Source organism: Balaenoptera physalus, assembly GCF_965194825.1.
Source record: "Balaenoptera physalus genome assembly, chromosome: 15".
Classification (NCBI taxonomy): Eukaryota; Metazoa; Chordata; class Mammalia; order Artiodactyla; family Balaenopteridae; genus Balaenoptera; species Balaenoptera physalus.
Genome location: NC_138894.1, coordinates 89,661,090 through 89,681,260, shown reverse-complemented (window position 1 = coordinate 89,681,260; position 20,171 = coordinate 89,661,090). Strand labels below are relative to the sequence as shown.

Here is a 20,171-nt window from a genome sequence, read left to right as displayed (position 1 = left end):
GGGAATGGCTCTCTACTAATCTGTCGTGACATGGCTTGAGCTCATGATCACGTCTTCCGCTTACTACTGACTATGTGGGAACAAAGAAATCAAAACCATGGTTCCTAAAACATTCCCTAATGGCTGCAATATTTTGGCTTCCTGAGCATAACTGAATTAATTCATGGTTTTTGTAGACTAGTAATGGAATCCATCGACCTATGGCTCTGTCATGCTTGTTTGGCAGATATGCCAATTGGTTCCATTAATTCTGGGAGAAAACAGTTGTCAGCCAGTTTTTCTTTGCACCTCACCTGCACAGTTAAACATTGGGTGGTCTTTTTCTCCAGTTGAATAGATTAATCTGTTCCTTGTATAAAAGGAATCGTGAGCTGAAACATTACATCAAACTGCTAGTCTGCATCCTACACTATGGAATATCAGCTTTATTAGTTCCATTCTTCAAGACATTGTGAAATAATGGGAAACACATTGTGTAACGGAGGTACACTTAATCTGTATGGCAGATTTCAGTGCACACAATTCCAAATGACCTTCTTGGTTTTCTAACTAAGTGTAAATTACTTAGTAACAATGGAGTTAACGAAACTACTATTCACTCAAAACAACATTGCTATGATTCATTTAATACAAAGTCCACGTGAGATGCCTCTAGTATATGAAATACATTATGGGTAATTATGCAGTTGCTAAAGTCTTCTAAAGCATTTGTTTGAAAATTCAGGAAATGGAAACATCAGCAAATCCAGATGTTAATTAACCTTGACAGTGAACACAGTGTAACTCTTTTGGTAAATAAGGCTGGGAAACATACTGTTATTGTTATTTGCTAAACAAGAGGGAAAAAAAATCTAGAGGTTAATAAAGTTAGCAAATCACTTCTCAGCTACTCCCTCATTTGTAATTTTCGACTCCATTTTAGAGAGATTCCGGGGAAATTATGGCTGAAAATTTTGTGAGGAAATGTGACACTTCTTGAGATGATGAAGAAAGTGATCTTCTGCAGTTGTTTGGTCTAAAAAAAAAATTCCTTTTCCTTGTCAAGGTCATCCTATTTTCACAATAGGCAAGTGAGAGGTTTGTTTAAAAAACTCAAAGGACTTCAAAATTCTGCCTAATCAGAACTTTAACTCTGGTGCCATCCTTAGTCAATAAGCATCTTTTATTATCTTCCAGGCACAGTGAAGGCAGGTACTTAATTGGGAAGAAGATTGAGGAGGAAGATTGGGAGAACTTCTAGATTGATTAAAAAAAAACAAACACCCTTCTATTATTTTACTTTTTATCCTTTTTTTATGTATAAAATGTTGAAATATCAGGGTTAGAGGAAACTTTACAAGTCATTTAATCCAGTTGACCACTGAATTTCCTCTAGAGAATTTGTGTCACTGGTCTTCTAACTTCGTCTTGAAGTTGGGTGGTGGGAAGCTCAGCATGAACTTGCAGTCTTCCTAGTTCAGCTCTCTTTCACTAGATTTTGTAAACAATTGAAGTATAGTTGATTTACAATGTCATGTTAGTTTCAGGTGTACAGCACAGTGATTCAGAAATATATACATACATATTTATATATATATAGATAGATAGATAGATAGATAGATAGATATAGATACAGATATAGATATGGCTATTCTTTTACAGATTCTTTTCCCTTATAGGTTATTACAAAATATTGAGTAGAGTTCCCTGTGCTATACAGTAGGTCCTTGTTGGTTATCTCTTTTATATATGGTGGTGTGTATCTGTTAATCCCAACCTCCTAATTTATACCTCCCTCTTTTTGACTATTAATTTCTTCCTTACTTATTTTAAAATTTAGCTAAAATTCATTTCCTTGTAAAGTCTCCTTGGTCCTAATTCCTTCTCCACCTGCCTCCACCCCCCCTTCCCCCTTATGGCCTCACACCCACGTCTAATTCTTCTACAAGACCAGCTGTGTCTGATAACATCCCTCTGGCCCTCCAGACCTCTCTTCATCTCGCCCCTCTGCTCTCTGCCCTGGGACGCTGACCTATATGGAATTCAAGGGGCTTCATCCGTGGGGTCCTGTATGCTCTGACTTCTGGTTGGCTTTGGCCATAGGAGACTGAAAGGAGAGAGGAGAGTGAGTTCGGATGTCTGTATTACCTAGGCGCCTACCTGTGGGGTTCTCTCTGGTTGGGTTTGTTCTTACTGATTGTCACTGATTTTTTCTCAAGGAGACCTTCTCTCTACATGACTTCTTCAGGTTTCTGGAACTACTTCCTCCCTACATACTCTGTGTCTTGGGGGGACAGCTTCCCTGCTTCTAGCCTTCTTCTTTTGTTCCTTTTACACCTATTCCATTGCAAATAGTCCCTTCGTAAACAAATCTTCCTCGGATTAACCCAATTGGATAAAGCCATCTGTTTCCAGTTGGGACTCCGGGTGATACAATAGCCCTTCAGATAATTCTAATACACTGCGTATCCACTATGTCTTCTCCACTCGAATGCCCCAAGAACCCTCAACTGCGACTAACATTGCATGGCTTTAAGAATTCTACCCATTTTCTGCAATGTTCCAATGGGGCAATTTCCCTGATGAAGTGTGGGACCTAGAGCTGAAAGCAGTGGTCCTGGGCTGATCAGAACACGGCAGGGGGACTTCCCTGGTGGCGCAGTGGTTAAGAATCTGCCTGTCAATGCAGGGGACACGGGTTCGAGCCCTGGTCCGGGAAGATCCCACATGCCGCGGAGCAACTAAGCCCGTGCGCCACAACTACTGAGCCTGTGCTCTAGAGCCCGCGAGCCACAGCTACTGAGCCTGTGTGCCATAACTACTGAGGCTGTGTTCTAGAGCCTGCGAGCCACAACTACTGAGCCCGCGAGCCACAACTACTGAAGCCCGCGCCCCTAGAGCCCGTGCTCCGCAACAAGAGAAGCCACCACAATGAGAAGGCCGTGCACCACAACGAAGAGTAGCCGCCACTCGCCGCAACTAGAGAAAGCCCATGTGCAGCAACAAAGACCCAGCGCAGCCAAAAAAAAAAAAAAAGAACACAGCAGGGTTCCCTTTCATTGCCTCTGGAGACCACGTTAGCCCCTGACACAGCTGAGGGCACGCGTGCAGACCTCCTTTGGACACCACGTTGTGTGGTGGCAGCATGCCGAGCTTGTAGCTGTGCTGTGTGATGTGAGGCTTGCTGTCGGTCAGACCTCAGGGTGAGTCCCGGCTCCACCACTTACCAGACTTACGAGCGACTCTGAGTCCATAAGGTGGGCTAAAGTGCCGCTCCCTGCCTCCCAGCTGTGTCCTGAGAGTTAAATGAGCCAGTGTATGGGGAACTGCTCTGTGAACTGTAAAGGGTGGTGCAGCTGTGACTATTATTATTCATCAGGTGGTGCTACCTCTGCTCTTCTTCTTCCTTCTGTCTCTCCCTTCCCCTACCTCTCTACTCTCCCTCCCTCTCCTCTTCAGCAGCCGCAGGGGTGTCATCTTTGACAGAAATGTCTCTCAACACTTCATCTCCAGATCCATCAACGTTCTAGGCATTTCTCAAAGGCCAGCTCACGATGGCCACCTTCCCAGCACTCTCCCCGATCAACCACTCTCCTCGTTTTCTGCTAGAACCTTTGTATTTCTCCTGGAACACTTTGCTATTCCTAACTCTTAGAAAGCTAGGGACAGAAGGAATCTTAGTTATCCTCTGGTGCTACCTTTTTGTTTTAGAAAAATGAGTAAGTTGAAATTTAGGAGGGGGAGCAACTTGTCCAAATTTATGGAGTAAATGAGGGATGCAGTCAGAACCCAAAGCCAGGACTCAAGCCTCTCGGCCCAGAGCTGCTCCCAGGACACCCCTGCACCTTGAGGACTGTCTGCCCTGCCCCATGGTGGATGGTGTGTCCTTTCACTATTCAGCTGTGAACTCTTGGAGGGCAGAGGCTGTGACTCATTCTTCTAAGTTCTCACCTGTAGTGACATTTACCTGTAGCCTGGCCAGTCTATTCAAGGCACAGATGACTGCTGTACTGAGGCTGGAATGGAGAACAAGACTGAAAAACTGGGATTAAGTCAAATGCTGACTGAAAGCTTCTTCATCTTCTGCCTCCTTTCTCACCCCAGATGATATACCCACTTTTTAAAATCCAAGGCCAAGATGGGATTATCACTTTCCCCATTAATTTTAAGTGAACATTTTTGAGATTCCTGGATCTTACTGGTGAGTTCTGCTGAACAGAGGTTTTGGAACACTGTCAAATTAAAAAGGCTCAGGAGTAAATGAAAATGGAAAATTCAGTTGCGAGGAAGTGACTTCCTTGGCTTATTGCAGTAAGAAAAGTTAGCTGACAAGAGTGAATCTTCAAAGAATTAATTTACAGAACTATGTGTTTAACATTGCAGCCTCAGCTGAAAGAGCCAGAGAGTAGGAAAAAGTGCGTGTGTGGGGAAAGTTACTGACGGCCTTGGTACCTTGTGAGGAAGGCAAGCCAAGTCAGCGTCCCAGAGTGGGGAGGATGGCCCTGGGGGCCGGATCTTTCCAATGAGGTACACTCTGCAAGGTAGTGTCTTGACTCCTTGAGGTTCTGTCGGTAGAGCTTTCCAGTGGAGTGGCCAGTGTCCTGGAGCTTCCTTTCGAGAGCCACAGAGAGCTGAGAAGCCAGGCTGATTCTTAGCATGCCATCAAGTTCATGTTTCTCAAGGAGTGTGGTAGCACATCGAAGCAAGACCTGTTGTGATAGCTACATGCAGGAGAGCATTTTTTTTTTTAAACCATGGGAGCAGGGGCGGCTCTAACACCTGCTCCTCTGCTTCCTAATGTGGTATATATCCTGTGCTCAGGTGCAAGATTGGTATGGCGGCGTGCAGGAAGTATTAGGGAGAGAGTGGGGTATTCTGAAGATAGCACCAGCTTTGGAATCAAACAGAACGGGGCTTGAGGCTGAGTCCTGCCATTTAACTTGCTAGATGATAATAACTTACCTCTTTGAGGCTCAGTTTTCTCACTTGTGAAATGATGACAAAGAAACTTACCTTGACAGCTATTGTATTGAATGGCAATAAGTATCTCCAGTTATAGCTTATACTAGTACCCAGCACATAGTAGATGTTGCTACTGATAATGGTGCTGCTGATAGAGATGACAGCGATGGTGGCGGTCATCATGGTGCTGGCGGCTGAGTAGCAATGGGGCTTTTTCTTCCCATTCAGTATTTTGAAGTACATGATTCTTCTTTGTGATTAGGAAGTAGCACCCAAATACAATAGAATAATGGGATTCCCTGGCTGGAGGGGATCATAAAGACCTTTTCCTCTAACCTTCTACATGTGATGCCTAAATACATTTAAATTAGTATTTCGTCCTCTGTTTCAATATCCTCCTGATGGGGCATTCAGTAACTCACTACCCTGATGTTGATCAAATGGTTTCTTTCTGAGCAGTAGTTTGTTTCCTAACCTGGAAAATAGGGTTGATAATGCCCAGGTATCAAGATTGTTACAGGGATCAGAGGTCATGCATGTCAAAGGTCAAGACAGGAGTGCAATAACTGTTTTCCTCTCTCCCTTCTCTTTCCCTTCCCTGGAAGCTGCTTCTTTCATCTTTGGATGGCTCTATTTTTTTTTAAATCAATTTCTGACTCCCCGGGCTTTCAGTCATCAGTCTCAATTTCCCTCTTTGTGGCCACCCAGGATGAATTGAGTCAGTCTTCCCTAAGCCAGCCCTGCAGACATCACTCTTGTCCCTCAGTGTCTCATCTCTAGTTCCTGGTTCCTTTGGTCACTCCTTGTCATCACATGGTTTCCAGGCCTCTTGCCCTATTTAATCTTCTCTGAGTGTGTGCCTACTTCCTACTCAAACCATGGTACCTCTCAGAGTCAAGGGAGAGAGGGTATTTAGAGAGCATCTCACTTGTAGTTTTGTATCTGGAGAAACAGACGCCCAACATGAGGAGTATTAGCACAGCAAGTACTGTCGTGGTCGGTGGCATGTCCTAGTAGGTGTTTTCTGATTTATCTGTTTACAGCTGTGATGCCATTGTGGCAGCAACTTTTATACTTTCATTGCAGTGTTTCTTAACTCTTTCGAGAATGGGCTCCAGATACAGCAAAAGGATTCTCTTGGTGGTAAGAGTATCTGGATTCTTTTTTTTTTTTTAATAAATTTATTTATTTATTCATTTATTTTTGGCTGCGTTAGGTCTTCGTTGCTACGCATGGGCTTTCTCTAGTTGCGGCGAGCGGGGGCTACTCTTTGTTGCGGTGCATGGGCTTCTCATTGCGGTGGCTTCTCTTGTTGCGGAGCACGGGCTCTAGGTGCGTGGGCTTCAGTACTTGTGGCACACGGGCTCAGTAGTTGTGGCTTGCGGGCTCTAGAGTGTGGCTCAGTAGTTGTGGCGCACGGGCTTAGTTGCTCCGCAGCATGTGGGATCTTCCCGGACCAGGGCTGGAACCCGTGTCCCCTGCACTGGCAGGCGTATTCTTAACCACTGCGCCCCCAGGGAAGCCCTGAATTTTTAAAGAACATTTTACATGCAACAGCAATTGGTGTTCCTTAGCACAACAGCTTGAAATTTGGATGAGCGTCCACTCGTTGAAGCTGGTGCAGCTGTACGGCAGAGGCGTGGAGCTGGTTATTTTTATTCCACATGGCAACAGGGTGGTGAAGAAGAAGGCAAGCTTCCCCTGTGAGATGGGGCTGAAGTACTTCCTCCAGTTACATCTAGTAGTTCAAGTGCAAGTGCATCATCCTATCTCTCTAGACCTCAGTTTCCTCTTCTTAAAAGGAGGGTTATGACCTGTTCATTGCCTAACACTAAGGGTTGTGGGAAGATTATGTGAAAATAATGTATCAAAGGATTTTTTTGAACTATAAAGCATGATGCGTAAGCTCATTTTCTTGCAATCTAGGCTGAGTAGATTTTCTACTGCTCAGTTATCTTCTGTGAATTCACAGCCATCTTGGTCACCTGAGGCAGGTTGCCAAGTATGGAGTACACTCAAGTTCACTGTTCTGGATTTTTCTTTTCTCAAGCTCAAGTTCAAGACTCCAGTTTTCCTGAATGTCTTCTTGGACGACATCAGCCGTGGTGAGTTTTCTGTCATCTGAGCCTGGTCCTACCTGTTGTGTTTTTTATTTTGGGTACAGTTATATTATTCTACTTCATGTTTGTCTCCCCTTTAACCAGTTTCCAGCAAGTTCTGCCAACTTCAGGCCTTACAAGACTGTCCAATTAAATCCTTTTACATCTCACAAATGCAAAAAATAGAGCTTCTGAAGCAAGAGATAAAAGCTGAGAACATGTTAAGAGTTACCTTCCATTTATAATGATTTGATTATAATCAATGATTTGATTATAGTGAGGTTAACTATTTCTCTTAAGTTTTGGACCATACATATTTCTTTTTTCCTCCCTCCTTCCTCCCTCCCTCCCTCCCTTCCTTCCTTCCTTCTGTTACTGTACTAAACTTGGGTCCACTTGCCCGCTCACAGTAAAGCCAGCCAATCTACTGACACCAGGCTTTGGTGAAGGAAAATGCAGCGTTTATTGCGGGGCGACAAGCAAGGAATCCTGATAGCTAGTGCTTAAAAGATTGGAACTCCCCAAAGGCTTTCAGGGAAAGGTTTATAAAGACAGGGTGAGGGAGAGGCATTGTGGGGTGTGTGACCAGCTCGTGGACATTCTTCTGATTGGTTGCTGGTGAGGTCATCAGGAGTCAACATCATTAACCTTCTGGTTCCAACCGATCCGGGGTCTGTGTCATTGTGGGCAGCATACAGTTCACTTCTTCGACCTGGTGGGAGTTTCAGTATCTGCAAAACAGCTCAAAGGACATGGTTCCAAATATTATCTACAGCCCTTGAGGAGGAACTAAATGTCCTTGACTTTGCTTAATGGCCAAACTAATATTATTTTGTCTTGCTTGACTGTTTTCCTTTCTTTCTGCATTTTCTCACTTCTCTGATTAAATTTATTCTTTGATTAAAGTTTTTGTACAGACAAAAGGCAGGCAGAGGGCATGGGGGAAGCCCTGTTCTGGGAAGACCCCACAGTCTCCTGCTCGGTTACACTTCCCTCCTTCTGCCCTCTCTCTCTCTCTCTCTCTCTCTCTTCTTTTCTTTCCTTTTTAAAAAAATTCTCATTTGTATCTTTTCCCATTACGTTCAATGTTTATTTTTCTAAATTTGTTAGATTTTGCTTTATGGTTTTTATCTTTGTTGATATACTTCAAACGTCTTCTTATATATGAAGATTATGTAAATACTGATCAATTTTATCTAAGTATTCTTATGTGTTAAAAAATGAAATCTTTAATTCATTTAGAACTTAGATTATAAAATATAAGTCAGGGTTCTAGTATGGTATTTTTTCCCTAAGGAGTTTCATTGCTTTTGCCAAGTGGAATCCTTTTTCTTCCCAGCTGAAACAAAATTATACCATTCCATTGATTTGCCTGCCTATATTGGCAAGAGGCTATGATTCTTTCTGTTTTTGTTATTTTAGTTTTAAAGTTCATTTTAATTCTTTTATTGCATGGATTCCCTCATTTTATTTCTACTGTTCCCCATTCCCTCCCTCATAATGTCCCATTTAGTTTTTTGTTTTTAATTTTTATTTATTTATTTATTTATATTTATTTCTGGCTGTGTTGGGTCTTCGTTTCTGCGCGAGGGCTTTCTCTAGTTGCAGCGAGCGGGCGCCACTCTTCATCGCAGTGTGCGGACCACTCACTATCGCGGCCTCTCTTGTTGTGGAGCACAAGCTCCAGACGCGCAGGCTCAGCAGTTGTGGCTCACGGGCCTAGTTGCTCCGCAGCATGTGGGATCTTCCCAGACCAGGGCTCGAACCCGTGTCCCCTGCATTGGCAGGCAGATTCTCAACCACTGCGCCACCAGGGAAGCCCCCATTTAGTTTAATAGATTTATTCCTATAGATAATCTTTAGGATGTCAAGTCTCCCAAGATATTCCATTGTATTTTGATTGAAATTGCATTACCACGACTGGATAAAACAGACTCCAGAAAATAAAGTAAAACCAATAATAGCAGAGTAGAAATTCAGTGTTGTACAAAAATTATAATAGAGCACCAAATCAAAGTGAAATATGGATGGAGAGAGAAATGACAGATGTAAAAAAATCAGAGAAAAGATGATGTAAATAAACATGGACTAGAAAAAAGAATAACTGCTAGGCCTAAAGAACAAATCAGCAAAAATATTCAAAGTAACACAGAATAAAATGTTTCTAAAACCAAGTAAGTTGTGAACCTGTCAGGTGAACTTTATCCAGAAGATTTAATTAAATCTGACAAACAGTTTTACATATCCTGGAGAAAATATTGAATTCCATGGACAACCAAAGAATCCTAAAAAACTTGACAGAAAAAAAAAAAAAAAGTATAGTGGGAGAAAGTCAGGGAGTCCTCAGACTTCTGTCTACAACATTGGATAAAGGCAGTCAATGGGGGGGGCTTCCCTGGTGGCGCAGTGGTTGAGAATCTGCCTGCCAATGCAGGGTACACGGGTTCGAGCCCTGGTCTGGGAGGATCCCACATGCCGCAGAGCAGCTGGGCCTGTGAGCCACGATTACTGAGCCTGTGCGTCTGGAGCCTGTGCTCCGCAGCAAGAGAGGCCGCGATAGTGAGAGGCCCGCACACTGCGATGAAGAGTGGCCCCCGCTTGCCACAACTAGAGAAAGCCCTCGCACAGAAACGAAGACCCAACACAGCCATAAATAAATAAATAAAAAAAAAAAAAAAAAAAAAAAAGGCAGTCAATGGAATAGCATCTATAAAGTTTGGGAGGATTATGACTCAAAAATTCTATACCCAGCCAAATTGTCCTTTGTAATTTCAACAATTAACATGCATTTTCCTATTACAAAAGAAAAATATGTTCATGATAGAAAATAAAAACTTACTATTAAAATTTAAAACATCTTAAAAACTCAGAACCACATGGAATCCATATTTTTAAAAAAATTCTATTTTCTCCGCTGCTTCCTTTTTCCTGCAGCTGCATGCAGTGGGGCTTAGGGACTTTGTGGATATAACTTGTTTACATTCATTCTGCTCCCCCAGTCCTCACAATGATGACTGGAATTTGGCTCCATATTTGTACTACCTACCAGGCAGAAACATTTGATTTTGATTTTGGTTAAAGCAGAATTTAGAAACAAGTTAGGAATGAACACATAGCATGGAAATGAATGGACTTATGTGCCTGTAGATTTGAGATTTAAATGTACTCCTAAGTTTGAATGAAAACCAGGCAAAGCCATTGGAATAAATTCTCAGTCATTTGAAGCTTCATAATCCAGAATTGTCAAGGGGTTCATTTGGAGCAAAGGTCATTGCCATGGGCAGAATTGGGCAGACACAAATTTGTGTATGCAGTACTTTATTTAATTTGTGTAACTTTGGCTTCTTAGATCACAGAGCCTATATATATATATATATTATTTTTAGCACATATAAAATGATGATAATTATGTCCATCTTACGTAGTTGTTGTGAGGGTTAAATGAAATGATATGTATAATCAGCACAGCAAGACACTGAATATTAACTCATTAATAAATGATGACTGTTTGTTAAAATAATAATTGAGTAAACATAATAATTGCTAGTTTCATTTCAATGCTGGATAAAATCAGCGGATACTTGAAACCAAGAGATCAGGAAATTAAACATTCCTTCAACATCTGGGCCAAGTAATTAATTCTCATATTCATAAGCTTTGGTGATACATTATCAAGTAATGTAGGCCTCTTGTGAATTATAACTTTTAAATTAATTCACCTCAGGGGTACTGATTAGTACTAATTTATAGCTTAGTTTGCATATACTTGAAAGAGGTAAAACTACGTGTCTTTTGTATGCACATACATACGTGCTTCTCAGATTTTGCTCTAAGCCAACCCAGTCCCTCCTCTCAGTCTGTCTTGCTCCTTGTGCATAAGATTTTCCTGCAGTTTTTAATAATCCTGGCCAAATAGGCAAACCCTATAGTAATCGGTCCCATTTGCAGGCCTAGAGAGATATCTTTCCTCTCTCCCTTTTTCCTTCCATCGGCTCCATTTTCTGCCACTGGCTGTCCTCATGGGATGGGAGCCAAATGCCATCATTGTGTCTTAGTGGAAAGATCTTTAGGTTTGGTGTCGGAAAACTTGGTTTAAGTCTTGGCATTGTTAGCTATTTACCGTTTATGTCACAGAGGCTGTTATTCATCCTCTCTGACACTCAGTTTCCTCTTTGAGCAAGATAGGTTACAGAATATCTACTTTACCAGGTTGTGGAAGAATTGGAAAGATACATAGGTTAAATTGAGTTGCTCTGTTTATGGCTATTTCCAAGGGGCGGGTGTTGCAATGTCAGAAACAATAAAGCCATTTCTCTGAAAGGAGAATTCCTCCCTGATTTCCTCCAATAAAGAGAGAAAGGGGGGCTGAGAGAGGCAGAAAGGACGCCACACAGGGAGGTGGACGCTCTGGCTGTGTCACCCTTTCCCGGAACTGGGCGGACGCTGGCAAGACAAGGGAGAGCTTGGGCGTGGCTGGCCTCCTTTCTTCCTGAGAAATGGTGAGTGGGGTCGAGGACAAGCCCCGGGGTTGGGGTGGGGGGGAGTGTCAAGACCATGAGTCTGGGTCTGGCATTGCTGCTGTTTGCTGTGTGAGCTTGGAAAATCCACCTAACCTTTCTGAGCCTTATTTTCCTAGCTGTTGAACTGAAAGTGATGATAGCCATCTCCCTCCCTTACAAAATAGCTGCGGGGATTAGATAAGAAAATGAGTGTGAACGTGATTTATCAAGTGTAAAGTACTCTGCACATGGTAGTTATTACTGTAGATGATCTCAATGATCCCTTTCAGTCCTAAAGATTCGTGATTCTAAACGCAGTGGTCTGAGCAAGAGGCTTATTTTTTCTCAAGCAACTGTCGATATGATTTCTTCCTAGTTTCCAGTTCCTAATGCACAATCAAGGCCCCATCTCCTCCCTGGGAGGAAACATCCCTCCTTGGGGGCCGTGCCTGCCACAGGGTTATTGGGGTGACTCAAGGGACAGAGTTGAGCTGCGTTAACTTGGGGATGTAGAGTTGCAAAGTGTAATTGAAACTTTTGAGGTTTAAATCCAGTTTTCTTTAGTCAGATTCAGAGTTTTCAAATCCCCTCCCTTTTTCTTTAAACTCAAAAGCTCCAGGAGAGCTTCGATGCCTTCTTGGACGTGAGAACTTCCTCCTGGGGAGGGAGTAGGAGGGACTTCTGATGAACAAAGTGTAAACGAATCTGAAACATATGGATTTGATTTGCCCCACGATACGCATGTTTAAGTCTTGCGTAGAAAAAGTCCTGGAAATGTGGATTTGGTGTTTCCCTCCTAAACGCTAAACATTTATAAATAGATCAGGATGCATGGGGTGGGGAGAACACATTCATTCTTACTGTGGCTAAGTGTCTGGCTTAGAGGAGCCCAATCAGACTGGAGCTGCCTTCAAGGGTCCCGATGAGCCCTTTCAAAGGCTCTCCTGGCCCTTTGCGTTTGGACAAGCTTGTCTTATCGGCACGATCAGGTGCCTACATTGTAGGTCCAGTGAAAATGGAAACGCAGGTCTCCATGTTCAAAAGTGAAGAATTTCAAGATGGTGGCTGCAGAGGATTAGAACAAGCAGGGTCCCTGGGCAATGAGGCTTTCCAGGTGACGTGCCTGGGAAGCTGCCTCTGCTTATCTGCCCAGCACACAATGCCTCTCCTTCCCCTAAGTCACCTCCCAAGCTCAGATCTGCTGTTTCCTGCTTAGAGCTTTCCTTGACTCTCCAGGCGGGCGAGGCACCCTCCACTGTGCTCCTAGAGCCTCTGCTTCTCACCTGGATCAGTGCACCCTTTAACCAGCATGGACTGTTTATGTGTTCACTTATTCACTCAACAAACATCGACAGCACTGCCTGCTATGCACAGGGCCCCGTGCCGAGAGCTGGCAAGCCCATTCCAGGAGCGTGGAGGAGGGGAACCTTACTCAGCCTGGGAGAGTCTAGAGAAGTTTTCTTTTGGATGCTTCAATTGAGTCTTGAAGGATAAGTAACTGTAAGAAGGGAATTGGAAGGATACGAATAAGACATGGGAGCAGGGAATACCTGGGTCGATGCATTGCTGCTGGTGCATGACGCTTGAGACAGAGGCTGAAGTTAAATGGGGCTGGAGAGGTAGGTTGGCATGAGTTTATCAAGGGCTCTGTAAGCCACACAGCTTGCTCTGTCTCATCCAGGAAGCCACAGAAAGTTGTCAGCAAGGAGTAAGTAGTCAGATTTGCACTTTGGATGAATGACTCTGGTTGCAGTGGGGATAGCAGGTCAATACGCATGGAAGCAGGTAGATAAATTGAGGTAATTCCAGGCAAGAAATAATGATGACCTTGAATGAAATAGCAACCGTGGGGAATGAAGAGAAATGTATGGATTCAGGAGATAGGGTGTAAGACTGGTGAGCTTGATGGGATATGGGTGACGGAAGGAGGGGCAAGAAATCGCAGATGAACCCTGGGTTGATAATCGGTGACTTGTTTTCTGGTTGTAATTCAAACTGAGATAAATTAGTAAAAGACTTTTTTTTTTGCGGGGTGGGAATGGGCATGGCAATGGAAATGAGTTTTGTTTTGAACAACTTGAATTTGAGGCTCCAGTGGGAGCCTGTAAGGAAATGTGCAGCCGGCAGTGGACGTGCACATGGGGAGAGGTCTGGCTGGAGCTGTAGATTTCGGGGCGTGAGTATATGGGTGGCAGTCAAACCCCTCCCCTACCCCATTCAGTAAACTCATCGAGTAGCCATAATAAGATATGACTGGATGGTTTCCACTGCACTTGACAATGAGTTATTATAACTAATAAATTATAAAATCCGCATCAGTAGGGATGCGACAGGAAGCAGTAGGTTGAAGAGTGAATGGAAGGTGAGGAAGTATGAGAGAGGAGGTCAGACGATTAATTTTAGAAGCTTGTATAAGAAGGAAAGGCGAGTTTGGATGGTGGGCTAAAGAGGGATTTGAATCAAGGGAGGTTATCTTTAAGATGTGTATTAGTTTCCTACGGCTGCTGTAACAAATCAGCACCAGCTTAGTGGCTTAAAACAACACAGATTTATTCTCTTACAGTTCTGGAGATGACAAGTCCTAACATCAAGGCGTCTGCAGGGTTGCATTCCTTATCAGGGAAGGATCTGCTTCCTTGCCTTTTGCAGCTTCTAGAGGTTGTCGGCATTTCTTAGCTCGTGGTCCCCTCTTTGCATCACTCTGACCTCTGCAGCTGTCATCACATCTTCTGACTCTGACCCTCCTGCCTCCAGCTTATTAGGACCCTTGTGATGACATTTCGGTCCTCCTGAACTATCCAGGAAAATCTCTCCATCACAAGGTCCTTAATTTAATCAATCTGCAAAGTCCCTTTTGCTGTATAAAATAATGTATTCACAGATTCTGGGTGGGGGCATTGTTTTGTCAATCACAGGATGGGAGAGAAGTGAGCATGTTTGAAGTCTGAGGGAAAGGAAGCAGGAAAGAGAGAGAATGGGGGAGGGGGGAGAGATAGATAGATAGATATTGCAGATAGAGGAGAGGAAATGATAGTAGTGGACATCAAATGCAGGTGGAGAAAAGTTTGGAAAATTGGGAAAAATAAAGTAGTTATGGGAGTGGGTATGTTTGAGTTTACAATTCGGGAGGCATGAGGTAGTAGGGCCATGAGAGGGGTTTAGTAGGGAACTTGAGGGGAGTGGTAAACGAGTGGAATAATTATTGAAGGAACTTGGGTTGGAGGTGAGTCAGGATAAGCAAAGAGGTGTAAGGGAGGGGCTGAGGATCCAGCTGGCGTTGGAGAGATGATCTTGTAGTTGTTCCCACTCCAGGGTATGCACTGTCCCCCAAGAGCACCGAGACACTTGGGTGTAGAAATTCAGAAAGGCTGGAGCTCACCTGGCAGAGATGGCAGAAGCTATCACGGGGATGGTTTGCTTTGTGTCAGCTTGGCTGGGCCTCATGATTCCTCGACATTTGGTCAAGCATTGTTGCGGGTGTGTCTGTGAGGATGTTTCTGGATGAGGTTGACATGTGAATAGGTAGGCTGAGTAAAGCACATTGTCCTCCCCGATGTCACTGGGACTCATCCAGTCCGTTGAGGACCATTCTAGAACTAAAAGACTGAGTAAGAGGGAACTTCGCCTGCCCGACTGCTAGAGCTGAGACATGAGTCTTCTCCTGCCTCAGACTAGAACTGCACCACTGGCTCTCCTGGGGCTCCAGCTTGCCCTGCAGACCTTGGGACTTGGCCTCCTTAATCACATGAGCTAATCTCTGATAATCAATCTCTCTCTCTGTCTCTGTCTGTCTCTGTCTCTATATCATCTCTCTATCTCTGTCTCTGTCTCTGTCTCTATCTCTATGTCTGTCTCTATCTCTATATCCTATTGGCTCTGTTTCTCTGAAGACCACAGACTAATCCAGACTTCAGATTGGGAGAGAAAGGAGGAGAGATCAGGAGGGTGTGGGAAAATGGAGGGATCCAGGACCTGGAGGTCTCTTCAAGGTCAAAGACAGATGTAAAGAGAATGAAGGCTGGAAAGATACGGAAGAATTGGAGGTGGTGGTCAGAAGGCAGGATAACGACGTTTAATATTTGTGAGATGCTGGGGCACCACCTCCAGAGAGTCTAATTAGGTCAGGCTAGGGTGCAACCAAGCAGGTTTCACAGATGGATGTGCAGAGCACCCAGGGTTAAGAACCCCCTTATCAGGAGTTACTGGTAACCAGTGTGACGTGGTCTGAGAGGGCTGGCTCCTCTGCCCATCATCTGTGATGCCCACCTGCTTCCACGGCATCTTCCTGTATAGGAGTCTGTATCTGTCCTGTCTCTGCGTGTACTTGCTCCATTTTCCTTTGTGCAGTCACTTCCCCTGTAGCTCTGAGGAAGGTAGCTTCCTTCAACACTCTGCCGGAACTGTTGGCTGCCTGCTTCTTGTGAATGCAGGCATGGCTTCCCTTCTGTTCTTAGTTTCCCACCTCTTCTCTTTCAGTGTTGAATTCCGCTGCTCTGTGGAGAAAGGAGGGGTGTTGTGAATGTCTTTTGGTAGCAAGACTCACTTCCTTATTGGAGTCTGAGCTGAAAACAGGGTCTGCCGTCGGGTAGAAATGTAGACACCATGCATCACACTATTAGAAATAAATCCTGCCATGGTTGGAGGCTGGGGGGCAGAGCTCTTTAATCATTTCATGCCAAATATCACATGGGTTGCACCCACACACCCCAGTTTACAAGTCCTTGTAGAGTGATGAATGTACAATAGACCCTCAATAAATAGGTCTGTTCCTCCAATCAAGTGGCCAATAAGAATGAGAGTTCTAAAGGACCTATTGAACTTGACTTTGAAAAGCATTAAAAATGATGAAATGCTTACCAGGTGCCAAGGACTAAGGCAGACCCTGTGTATACATGACATCACCTCATTCTTTCAATAATGATGAAACAGAAAACAAGGCAATGATTTGAGCTCTTCAATTTTGGACACACTCTCATACCTCTTAGTGCATGAAAACTGTGTTATTAGAGGCAACAGTCAGTGGGTTTTCATTAGGACTTAACTCTCCCTTTGTTACTTTGGACTTGATTTTTCTGTGTATGATGCTTTGGTTCGTCCTTTGTCAATATAAGATTAGCACCACCCTGCTGCCTCTTTCTCTCTCTCATCTTTCTTGTTAACTGTTTATATTCTGGCTATGACCAGTTCTAAGTATTCTTGGCTAAGGTATTTTTAAAAAAAGTTTTTACTTTATTTAGGAGGACTTGAGAAGAAAGAGGGGATATTTTTAAAGTGTGGAGCGGCCAGAACTGGAAGCTGAATCTCATAATATCCTTAACACTTTGGAATAGAAAATCTTCTCCATTCTAGATGTTCCTCTATTGTGTAATACTGCATTCAAAATCTAGAGCTTTAATGCCCCTTTCATACATCTTCTATTCAAAGATGTTAATTTAGCCTTTGTAAAACATTGTATATATTCCAGACCCCTGAGAAGAGATCACTTTTCTAGCCGAGGGAAATTTATTCTGAGTTAGGAAGGGTTAAGCTTTTTTTCTTGGCATCTATCTGAATAAACAGTGTGGTTCTGTGGCATCTGAATTTTGCATTCAGATCAGCATTCTTAAGGAAGCAAGATGACCTGATTTTTATTTTCCCCTGTAAGCACGTTGTGATGAATCCACAAAATACTTGTGCCCGTCCCCTGTGTCTGGTGGATAGCTTGCATGATGCTGTTATTTCCAACCGGGTGGTAGTTTATGGGGAAGCATGGAAGGTTCGGGCAGGGAATAGATGGAATCAGAGAAAGATTTAGGGAAAAAAATATCAGTGAGACTTAGAAGTAGCTGATTGGGGATGAGCCTCTAAGTCCATGATTTTCCTCCATTATACTCCAGAGTGAAAGAGGCAGAGGAGAAGTAATCAAAAGCACAGGGAAGAAAGTCACCGGTAAACAAGGCCTCTGGTGTCCTGAGACTGGGGAATTTGTTGATGGTATGAGCGCATTGGCTGGAGGAAAGGCTATTGAGTCGGACCTTCAAGAGGACAAGGGAACTTGCAGAGATGGGAGAAGCTGGATGGCAAGAGTTAGATGGGTAAGATTGAAACAGTGAAGAAGAGAGGGGATGGGGGCCTGAACCTGACCCTGGGGAGGCAGAAGGGGATAGATTTAGGAATCCCAGGTACAACTTGGTACTATGATGCAGGGTCAAATTAGAAAAGAGGATGAGCTAGTTTAGGGATCAAGACCCAGACCTCAAAGCTGCTTTACCTCCATGAGCCTCAGCTTTCAAATATGTAAAATGGGCACAAACATAGCTTCTTCCTAGAGTTCTGAGAATTAAATGAAGTGATGATACTGCATAAAGGCTTAGTCCAAAGCCAGGGGCCTGGGACCGAACAGGATGGACATGCACACTGGTTCTGTCCTCTCCCCTTTCCTGGAGGAGGGGATTAACTTTGAAGCAAAGGAAGAGAGGAAGGGGGAAGGTCACAGAGGAGAAGGGTGGAGAAGAGGGGACTCAGGACAGCTTACGTCAGTGGCTCCTAAACGCAAGCCCATTTTGATCTTTAATCCTAATATTTTTATTTGAAAATGAGCACAGCACTTTTACAAATGGGGAGGGGAGGAACGTCAAGGTCACCTGGCCAGCACTCTGCCTTCATCCAAGTGAGGTCGCTAAGCTGCATCTCATGAGGTTGGGCTTGTCCTGTGTCACACAGCCTGGGAGAGGAGAAGCCGGGCTGAGGCTGCCACCGCGAATTCTGAGTTCTTCCTATTGGTGTCTGGAGGAGAGGAGCCTCCTCCTGGATGGACCCCATCCGCCTGGCCCGGGACTCATGGCCTCCGGGTGGAGGAGCCCAGCGAACCCACACAGGATCTGGAACCTTCCCCGTGCAACCACCCCATGACTTTTACAGCAAAATTTCTCTCTAAATCTGGCTAGAAGAAGAGTGAGTCCCCGACGGCCTTAATCTGAGCAGAAAAACAAACGTGTTAAAGTGATTAGGGCTGTGGTTGGGAAGTACCGGACGCTGTTTGCCTCTCCGGTCCAGGGCAGGACGCCCTTAGGAAGGCGAAACCCACTTTTCTGGTGAGAAACCCTGATAGAAACGGCTCCCTTTTCGCAGGTGCCAGCATCCCAGGCTGTGCCAGGCCTGCAGCTTCTCCTGTGTGAGTCTCGCCATGAGCCAAGTTTATGTTATACTGATTACACTGGAAAACAAAATATTTTGTGTGATACCGACAAAAGCCATGGATACTTTTTTTCTTTCTTCTTTTTAAAAAATTTTTATTGGAGTAGAGTTGATGTACAATGTTGTATTAGTTTCTGCTGTACGGCAAAGTGAATCAGTTATACACATACATATGTCCACTCTTTTTAAAGAGTGGTCATTCCCATATAGGTCATTACAGAGTATTGAGTAGAGTTCCCTGTGGTATACAGTAGGTCCTTATTAGTTATCTATTTTATATATAGTAGTGTGGATATGTCACTCCCAATATCCCAATTTATCCCTCCCCTCCCTTACCCCCTGGTAACCATAAGTTTTGTTTTCTACAACTGTGACTCTACTTTTGTTTTGTAAATAAGTTCATTTGTACCCTTTTTTTAGATTCCACATATAAGTGATATCATATGATATTTGTCTTTCTCTGTCTGACTTCACTCAGTATGACAATCTCTAGGTTCATCCATGTTGCTGCAAAAAAAACCATGGATAATTTTTTTTCTTTTAATGAGCCTTGATTTAAAGAGAAGTCTGTGTTTAATCATAGCCCATTTGCATCAATTATGTTGTAAACAGAAGGTACCAAGTGGTGTCTGGAGTCCCAGGTTCTAGTTCTGGCTGGGCCCTGTCCCCATGTGACTCTGGGTGGCTTCTTTCCCCTCCCTTACCCTCAAGTTCCCTGTTCGTAAAACCAGAGATTTGTTCTACATCTCCAAGGCCCTTCCTCTGGGTCCTGCTGTGTGCCACTGAGACTGTCAGCCCCCTCTTTCTCCAGGAGTTAGACACTCAGGAAAGCAAGCGGTGGCTCATTGGGAACGTCTTCATGCTGTATCTTGTCTTCTTTCCCCTGCCCAGAACAACCTTCATGCTCCTACTCTACCTGGAATCCTCTTTTTCATTCTTTAAGACCTGGCTCAGGCCATACTACTTTCTTAAGCCCTTTTTGACCCTGGTGTGAGAGGTTGGGCATTTAGTAGTTTGCTAGGGATGCTGTTAAAAAGAACAATGGTCCCTCGGTATCTGTGGGGCATTGGTTCCAGGATCCCCCTGATACCAAAATCCACAGATGCTCGGGTCCTTATATAAAATGGTGTGGTATTTGCATATAACCTATGCACATCTTCCCGTATACTTTAAATCATCTCTACATTACTTATGATACCTAATATAATATAAATGCTATGTAAATGGTTGCCAGTGCCTGGCAAATTCAAGTTTTGCTTTCTGGAACTTTCTAGATTTTTTTTTTTCCAAGTATTTTTGATATGGGGTTGGTTGAATCCAAGGATTTAGAACCTACGGATCTGGAGGGCCGACTATACCACAAACTATGTGGCTTAAACGACAGAAATTTATTGCCTCACAGTTCTGGAGGCCCAGACTGCAAGATTAAAGCATTGGCAGGCTTGGTTCCCTCTGC

The 20,171-nt window shown here is 43.8% G+C and overlaps 2 protein-coding genes across 2 annotated transcripts in view; one reads left to right on the top strand and one right to left on the bottom strand.

Annotated features, from left to right (window-relative positions):
* The window catches only part of LOC309643282 (uncharacterized protein), a 437,652-nt gene that overhangs the window by 349,204 nt on the left and 68,277 nt on the right, over positions 1 to 20,171 (bottom strand). The gene's annotated exons all lie outside the window — the stretch shown is intronic.
* LPIN1 (lipin 1) overlaps positions 1 to 20,171 on the top strand; it is a 219,891-nt gene that overhangs the window by 165,124 nt on the left and 34,596 nt on the right. Inside the window, exon 23 of the mRNA XM_082425896.1 lies at positions 6,992 to 7,046. Within this exon, the coding sequence (XP_082282022.1) occupies positions 6,992 to 7,019 (28 nt within the window). The 3' untranslated portion in view covers positions 7,020 to 7,046. The remainder of the gene's footprint in view (positions 1 to 6,991; positions 7,047 to 20,171) is intronic.